This window comes from Triticum urartu, chromosome 5, assembly GCF_003073215.2.
Source record: "Triticum urartu cultivar G1812 chromosome 5, Tu2.1, whole genome shotgun sequence".
Classification (NCBI taxonomy): Eukaryota; Viridiplantae; Streptophyta; class Magnoliopsida; order Poales; family Poaceae; genus Triticum; species Triticum urartu.
In genome coordinates, this window is record NC_053026.1 from 606423530 (window position 1) to 606432264 (window position 8735).

Genomic DNA, 8735 nt, shown 5'->3' on the forward strand with positions numbered 1-8735 from the left:
TGTGGCTGATGTTATCTTGAATATCAAGCTACTGAGAGATAATGAGGGTGGAATTACACTTCTGCAATCCCACTATGTTGAGAAGGTGTTGAGTCATTTTGGATATTCGGACTGCACGCCATCTCAAACACCATATGATCCTAGCGTATTGATTCGAAAGTTCAAAGGCATGGCTAAAGATCAATTGAGATACTCTCAAATCATTGGTTCACTGATGTACCTAGCGAGCGCAATGAGGCCTGACATTGCGTTTGCTGTGAGCAAACTGAGCCGGTTTGTTTCCAAACCGGGTGATGTACATTGGCATGCTGTTGAGAGAGTTATGCGCTATCTGAAAGGTACTATGAACTATGGACTTCACTATACCGGATACCCGTCGGTACTTGAAGGGTATAATGATGCGAATTGGATCTCTGATGCTGATGAGATGAAGGCCACAACTGGGTATAGGTTTACTCTTGGAGGTGGGGCTGTTTCCTGGAAGTCTTGCAAGCAAACGATCTTAACGAGATCGACAATGGAAGCAGAATTAACAACATTAGACACATCTGGTGTTGAAGCGAGATGGCTTCGAGATATTTTGATGGACTTGCCATTGGTTGATAAACCAGTTCCGGCTATCCTTATGAACTGTGACAATCAGACTGTCATCACCAAGGTGAAGAGTTCAAAGGACAACATGAAGTCCACCAAACACATAAGAATGAGATTAAAAGCTGTCAGAAAATTAAGAAACTCCGGAGTGATACCGTTGGACTATGTCCATACGGCTAAGAATCTGGTAGATCCCTTTACGAAAGGGCTATCACGTGTTGTGATAGATAATGCATCGAGGGAGATGGGTATGAGACCCATATAAGTTTTCATGGTAGTAACCCAACCTATGTGATCGGAGATCCCGTGAATTAGGACCTAGGAAAACAAGCCAGTGATGAAATGAGGAGAGTAACTATACTAACCCACTCCGTTGGAGATGCAATACTCTCAATACTGTATGGTAGGATGACTATTGTCTTAATGTGTTCCAAAGCTTATGTAAGCAAGATGCTATCCTACAGAGTGATCTTTGGAGGAACACACCTATATGAGCCCGGCTGCTGGTCACAGTCTATAAGATTGGGGTGATCTCTAGTAAGCTCATGAATAGGTCAGGAGTGTGATTTATATGCTCCACCCGAGGGGTCAGCCTTCGGCAGCCTAGTACTAGTAAGACATGTAGTGAAACTTCTTTACGCCAAACTGACAATTCAAGGCATAGTCCATTGTTCAGTTGTGAAGAAGTGTAGCTACCTGCTCTAGGTTAAGTTCAACCTTAACAAGTCTTCACAGACACACTGGTATATCAAAACAGCAATTGGAACAGAGGACACAATGGGCCCTCGAGATCTGGTGGGGGATTGCTGAAATTTGAGATGGGCTCTAGGCCCATATAGCAATTTCTGAAAAATCTCTAAGGGCCCATGTGGGTTATATGACACTAGGTGTAGTGGAAAGTTTAGTCCCACCCCGCTAGTGGAAGGAGAGTTGGAGTGGTTTATAAAGGTTTCTCTTCTACATGCTATTGGAGCTTGAGAAAAGAAGAGGCCCTTGCGCACTCCTCCTCCGCCGCCCGCCTCGCCACGCCACGCCTCGCCACGACGCGCCGCGCCGCGCCGCGCCGCGGGTTGCGGGATTGAGCCGAGCCGAGCTCACACCTACGTGCTTATTTTTGCCAGTCACTAATGGAGAGTTCTCTGACAGCTGGGCCACGATCTGAGACGTCGGATCGTGGGCTGTCACGGACTCGGACGTGGGTCGAGCCCACGTCTCTCCATGCGGCTGCGTCTATATAAGTGTGCAGTGTCTCCTAACCCTAGCCGCCACGAACAGATCACATCTGCTCCACGCGCACGACCACCGTCGTTCCCTTGCTGCTGCTGCCGCCGGTGACTCCATCCCGTCCGCCGCGTACATGGTCGACGGGAGAGCAGGTCTCCGAAACCACGCCCTTCTGGTTCCTGTACAGGGTGAGGGGCGAATAGGTTTTTGGGCAGCGATTACGCGACTGCTCGCTTTCGATCGTCTACTTTCTCTACGTCCGCGTCGCCTTCATCATCACCACGTCCACCGACGCCGAACGTGCCGCCGCCGAGAAAGCTGAAGCCGACAAGAAGGCCGCCGAGGACGCCGCTGCCGCCACCAAAGCCGCGGCCTCTGCATGGCCTACTGGAGGGTATAACTCGTTTATCCCGCTCCTACTGTTTTCTGTTTTAGCCATGCTAGCGTTATACGTAGATCTTTCTACAATTAGCATAGTATGTGCTAGCTTGACTGAATATCAGTATGTGTTTATTTGTGTCAATGCCGTGCTAGTGATTTACTCGTGGATTAATTTAATCGAGAAATTGCCTATTTACTCAACAGTACATACAAATCCTAGCGTAGCTCCGCCCATGCTTACTACCTTCTCCAAGTGGGTGCGCCAAAGGCATGAAACCGATGGGCCTTCACATGATGAAGTGAGCACAAACTCATGGTCTTGTGAATAACATGTAAAAAGTTAAAAACTAATCTAAACAAAATTATGACAATAATAAAAACAAGTCCACATAAATTGTGTATCCCCACCTAGATTTGGGTCTTATGTCGTGCATGCACTCACCACGACCAACCAGTTTTGAAACATATTTAATATACTCATTTGTGGAGGGAGATTAAAAGTCACATAGACCGTCGACTAGTGTGGCTCATGAGCTACACATTCTGTTCAAGGTTTTTGTCTAGTGTTGATAAACTACATGTATTTGTAGGAATGACATATCTACAAAAGAAATTATCATCTATTCATACACGAGTTAGAACTCCTCTATATCACTCAACCCTTAGTCGTATGGGGAAGGAAATCGCGTCCGAATAAGGCAGAAATCGCCTGGAATCATGGGTATGATAGACATAATAGAAGTGAGAACACAAGCATGCATGGAGGTGGATGGTTTGGCTTCATCCTTATAGTTGGGAGTATATGCAATGCATCTAATTCCATTTTTGCTTCTGATTGACGGGACACTCTTATTCATCTTTTTGTTGAGATGTTAATGAGGCCCCATCATTGAACCACCACCAAAGACTCAAATATGAAGTTGAAGTTCATGATCATCGACAATGCATGCAATCCTAGTGTAGCTCCGCCCATGCGTGCTACCATTTCCAAGGGGCATCACTTCAACAGTGCATGCAACCATCCACATACCATCGTTACTTGTGCTACCATCTCCAAGTTGAAGTTGCTAGCCCTCTTGATATGCTGGACGAAATGATAATCAACAATATGCTAAAGAGAAGTGTTATGCACACGACATATGTATGATTGAACAAGTCGCCAGCCACTGGATTGTTATGTCGTTCGTAAATTATGCACTTGTATCGTGCATCCGCAGTTTCGTACGCTAAATCATCGACGGGGAAGACAGAGTATATCCAACAAAGAGGAAAGGAGTGAGCAATGTGATAGTTGCGCTTTGGAGGGGGGGGGGGGGGGGGGGGGGGGGGGGGGGGTGAAGGCTAGGTTTTGACTATGGATAACTATTGTACGGAGCGCTAAGTTTGTCGCAAGTTGGTAGTTACAGACCATTTGTCACGTCAAAAAATATGGAATGGGGATGATTTCATATTATAATACGATGGTTGCGAAAGCTATATGGTTCAGGCTTTGCTAATGGTATTAATAGGTGTGTTAGGATCTAAGTCAAGGTAACAGGGTGTGTCAGGACGTAAGTTGAGGTGATTCCGCGCGTCCTCCTCCTACCATCGTTACTTGTCACCGCCGCAATCATCCATTTAAGCCCCTTGATGTGCAACAACCCTGACGATCACCCACAGCCCCCGATCCGCACCTATCAGACTGTTTTCTCGCCTCTGCCTAGGACTCCGTAGCTTGTTGTTGGTCATAGCAGCGTCCCCTTATCCGACGAGGTCCTAGCTCGACCTTGCTGTGGTGGCCGCTTGCCATGTTGCCTCCAGCTTGGGCCTCTAGCAATGTAAAAAAATGACTACGTGCAATAATTTTGCAGGTGCCTGATATCTAGCAAACATGCATATAAATGACGTAGAAGTCCTCTTTCATAATATGAAAGGTCGTCAATGGAAGTTCAATTACATTCTCATTCCCTTTAACAAATACTATTGTGAAAATATCACAGCTGGTGAAGTTCGGTTGTAGCGTCACGGTTCTTAATAGATTGGTCATAACTCCCCTAAAAAAAGATCGATCAGAACAATAGTTAGCATCACCCTATATGCCACAAAGGTGACCTAACCTTTTTTTTCCCTGTATCTATACCCTTGTATAGTGGCCTCCTTTGGTTCATAGGGTAGAAAAATCATAAAAATAGGAAAGTCACAGGAAATGAGATGACATGTATCTAAAATTCTATGAATAGAAATATGAAAGAAGATGCCCTATACTATAAGATTCCTACAAACCAAAGAAGGCCTAACTTTGAATATCAGCCGTTGGATATGCTCCATCGAATGGTTGAGAGACGGCAAATCCAAACAAATATATCCTTTGGATAAAGTTTTCATCTCACGGGATTCTGCCATGTGGCTTGTTAATTGAATCCCCACTATCATCTCATATTATTCTAGAGGCATCTCTTTCCCATGCCAAAAATCTGATTCTCCACTAAAAAGAAGCAACAGAACAATCTAGATTCTATAGAGTTGGGCCCTGACTAGTACTTTTTTCGTCTGAAAAACCTTGTTCTTTGAATGGACGTATCTAATAATAAAAAATCAGAAGGACAAATTTTTTCAAACGGAGGAAGTATGTTTGTACGGAAGAAAATAAAATGTCGAGAATGCATTTCCCCTGCTATTATATATTTCCTGACGTGCACATCTAATTTAACAGTACCGATGAAGTACGTACTCGTATGTGCTAGAGTACACACCCCACGCACGTCTCAGCTCTGAAAGATTTGGTGCGATCAAATATCTTTTCACAGACTCTAGAACCTTCCAGGCCCTTCCTGCCCCACGCTCACGCCGCCGTCCAACTCTGGTGTCAGGATTAAATTAATGGATACATCGCCGACTCCGGCCACCGCCCTCGCGGGCAAGCAGCGGCGCGCCGCCACGCGCGCCTTATGGCGTGACAGGTGACGCCGCACCACACGTTCCCCGCCGGTCGACCGCGCTACGTACGACGGAAAATATCCAGTCGAACTATCTGCCAAAATAATATAATATCCGAGCTCGATCTAATCCGTCACGTCACGGACGTCGCGGTGGCCTCCGACGATTGGTCCGCAGACGCCAGAGGTCGGCCAGCCCCCACCAACTTGGCACACACGTATGCGTATGCTCCGCCCGCAGCAACACGCACGCCACCGCCTCCTCCAGCCCACACAACCTATATATAACTGCGGCCGCCCATGAGAGTATCCATCCATTCTTTCTACCGAGTTCTCATCACAGATCAACGGCACAACAGAGCATCGATCGAATTGCGGATCACAGCGGATCATCAAGACAAGCAGCAAATCCATGGGAGTGGGGATGAAGCGCGCGAGGGAGGAGGAGCCAGTTGTGTCTCTGGCGCTGTCGCTCAGCACGGACTCTCCGACGACGTCCAGCACGACGTCGGACAACTCGACCGGTGTCCCGGCGGCGGCCGCCAGGAAGAGGACGCGGCGGGGGAGAGTTGTGTCCACGTCTGGGGAAGGGGAGTTCGTCTGCAAGACTTGCGGCCACATGCGCCGGCACCGCGAGGAGATGGCGGTCCGCAGCGGCAGCGCCATCGACCGGTGGGTCGCGCTGACGGATCAGGAGGCTAGGCACCAGGACGGCGCCGACCGGCCTCCCGTCTTGCTGGAGCTGTTCGTCTAGTTAGCTAGCTCGATCTCTCTGCTTTCTAATTCAGGACTTGTACAGATCTTCAGAATGATATGTTAGGTTAGTTGTGTCTTCAGAATGAGATAGCTTAATTGTCCGATCGACTGGGGAGTATAGTATATATTTTTGCGGGGCCATCTTGTATATGATCACAGTTCACAAGTCCAATTCAGAGCCTAAATTTGTACTCCAAATTCTGCAATATAAAGCTGCCTTTACAACTTAAGATCGTCGAGACGTTAACAGTATACTGGTGTCCGGAATATCAAGTGGTTTGAGATCTAGAAACCACGATCCTACTCCCTCGCAAAAAAGAAAAGAAAAAAAGAAACCACGATCCTACTACCTGTGTTTTATTCGTGTTCCATCTGTTCGAAAAGAGGTGCCATACCGTTTCAAAAAAGAAAAAAAAAACAGCTGCAATAAGTCTATATCCTGACAGAGTGACACATCGAGAGAGATATGAGCACACTATTGACAAATGTCGACATTGTGCAAGTGGAGAAGGAAATGAGAATCGAGAAAGATGCTATAAATATCGAGTAAGATATAGTCACTTCTGAATATCGATTAATGTTTATCTGATCGATACACTCCACACCAGAAAGCAGACATAGTTAAACGTAAGGCATGACGGTGACTAGTAGGAATATCAAGCAACTCTAACCGATCACAATACTTAACACCTACTAATAAGCGACATTTTCAGATCAGATTTATAGATCATATTGATTTTAGCTTTTATGCTTCAACCAGACAAGAATAGCTAGCAACATTTTAGCTTTTATGCTTCAATCGACGACGCGTCCTCGCTACCACGTAAACCGAGGCAGAGATCATCTGAACTGACGATCGATGAGCTGTGTACGTACGTCAATGGGCAACGAATGTCTTACTAATAGTATCATACCTGTCTTTGTTTTAGAAAATTATTGTAAGTACCATACCTGATCCTCAAAACGAAAAAGAATTAGTACCATAGTACCTGTCATGTGAAACCTTAATTACATGCACACGGAACACGCTCGCACACACGTGCACGCACCACTTTCCTGGATGTTTACAAGAATGAACGAATGAATGAATGCAGAATGTATTTTGAGCGAGCGCGTGGCGCACGTGGAAAATTCCGCAAGACATACAAGTAAACAAGCCGACGACCAAGCCATTGCTTCCATACCCGGCCTGGAGTAGACGACCGACCGACCAAAAAAAGCAAGCCGAATCAGGTAAGGTTGGACCGTTTATACAGTAAAATAAATGCTAGTCTGGTTCGCGATGCCCATTCCCGTTCGTCGGGCGCGAGACCACGTCTCCTGGGTGGGACTTGACCCGGCGCACGTACGTTTCCCCGGTGCGGCGACCAGCGGCATCACCATCTGGTCGACCCCGCACCGCATCCAACGTACGCCTTGTCTCTTTTCTGGCATCCCGCCGGCGCCTTCCCTTTTTGGGAGCACGAGCCAGCACCGTGGGCCAAGATTCCCCCGTCGCGAAGCCGGCGCGAAAGCACGTCCGTAGACGTCAATCTATCCAATCCAAGCGCGTCCCGGTGAGTGGTGAGCAAGGAAGGAAGCGAGGGAGAGAGACGGCCGCCGATGGCGACGCGCTCCTCGGCGAGTCCTGGCCCCGCAGACGTCTGCCCCGACGTGGAGCGCACGTGACCGGCGGCCAACCACCTGGCTGCTAGCCCCTCGTACGTCGCCTTCCTCTTTCCCGTCTCTCCAGGCCGTATATATAGAGCCGCACACACCCGACCCAAACACAACAGCAGCATCACAAGCTCGCAACAACAGGAACATCCAGCCACCTGCGCTTCTACACCTTCCGGCGATCATATATTTCCCGGCCGCAGTCTACACCTTCTCGCCGGTTGGTTTGGTTCATCAGTAGTCGATCCATCACAGCTCGGCGGACCTCCATGACGAAGCACCAGAGAGCACCGGCGGACCAGCTCGTGCCCCTCTCCCTCTCGCTCTCGCTCTCCCTCGGCGCCATCGCCGACCGCAACACCAAGAGGACGCGCCGCGCCGCCGCCGCCGGTGGGGAGTTCGTGTGCAAGACGTGCGACCGGTCGTTCCCGACGTTCCAGGCGCTCGGCGGGCACCGCACCAGCCACCTGCGAGGCCGCCACGGGCTCGCGCTCGCCCTCGCCGGGACCGGGCCGGAGCCCAGGAAGGCCACGGACCAGAAGCAGGGGCACCAGTGCCACGTCTGCGGGCAAGCGTTCGAGATGGGCCAGGCGCTCGGCGGCCACATGCGCCGGCACCGCGAGCAGGAGGCCGCCGCCGCCGCGGTGGCGCAGGCGCCGCCCGTTCTGCTCGAGCTGTTCGTCTAGATTGGTGAATGGTTAATTAGAGTTCTACTAGGACAGAGTTCTTGATTAACACTAGATGACCCGTTGCGCCGATGGCGCAAGGGGCGAGAGTAAGGCATGTATTGTGAGAGTGAATATAGATCAGTAGATGGATGTGGTGCCCAAGAGTAAATACGGTCATGCACTTCAATACATGGAGAGTAAAGAGGTGGTCTAACTATGTAGTCTTCTGAAAATAGCAGGAGAAGGAAATATAATCTCAATGCACCGAGTTTTGAAATTAAGTACTGACTCTGGATTTTTAATTCCTGCCGGATGCTTGTTGAGATTCGAAGAAGGGCAAAAGGAACCTTGCATGGTTCATCAGATGGCAGAACATGATACTTGGCCTGTGAACCAAAATTCATGCATTCCCTTTGCATGAAGCAACCAAGCAAAATCAGGAGCAAAATAAAGAATGGATAATGTTAGTATCCCATTTAGAAGAACAAATCAATCTCCAGTGTTCCAAACATTAAAGGAAGGGCAAAAGAATCTCTAATGA

The 8735-nt window shown here is 48.5% G+C and overlaps 2 protein-coding genes across 2 annotated transcripts; both read left to right on the top strand.

Moving 5' to 3' along the window:
* Positions 1 to 5432: 5432 nt before the first annotated feature.
* On the top strand, positions 5433 to 6068 carry LOC125506274. The gene has a single exon (XM_048671127.1). It carries the CDS (start codon positions 5527 to 5529, stop codon positions 5866 to 5868), a length of 342 nt encoding a protein of 113 aa, XP_048527084.1. The 5' UTR covers positions 5433 to 5526; the 3' UTR covers positions 5869 to 6068.
* A 1576-nt stretch (positions 6069 to 7644) lies between these two features.
* Positions 7645 to 8475, top strand: LOC125506273 (zinc finger protein ZAT8-like). The gene has a single exon (XM_048671126.1). It carries the CDS (start codon positions 7796 to 7798, stop codon positions 8210 to 8212), a length of 417 nt encoding a protein of 138 aa, XP_048527083.1. The 5' UTR covers positions 7645 to 7795; the 3' UTR covers positions 8213 to 8475.
* Positions 8476 to 8735: the final 260 nt, after the last annotated feature.

Excerpts from the sequence above, each read along its gene's own strand:
- LOC125506273 (XM_048671126.1), top strand. The coding sequence starts at position 7,796 with ATGACGAAGCACCAGAGAGCACCGGCGGACCAGCTCGTGCCCCTCTCC.
- LOC125506274 (XM_048671127.1), top strand. The coding sequence starts at position 5,527 with ATGGGAGTGGGGATGAAGCGCGCGAGGGAGGAGGAGCCAGTTGTGTCT.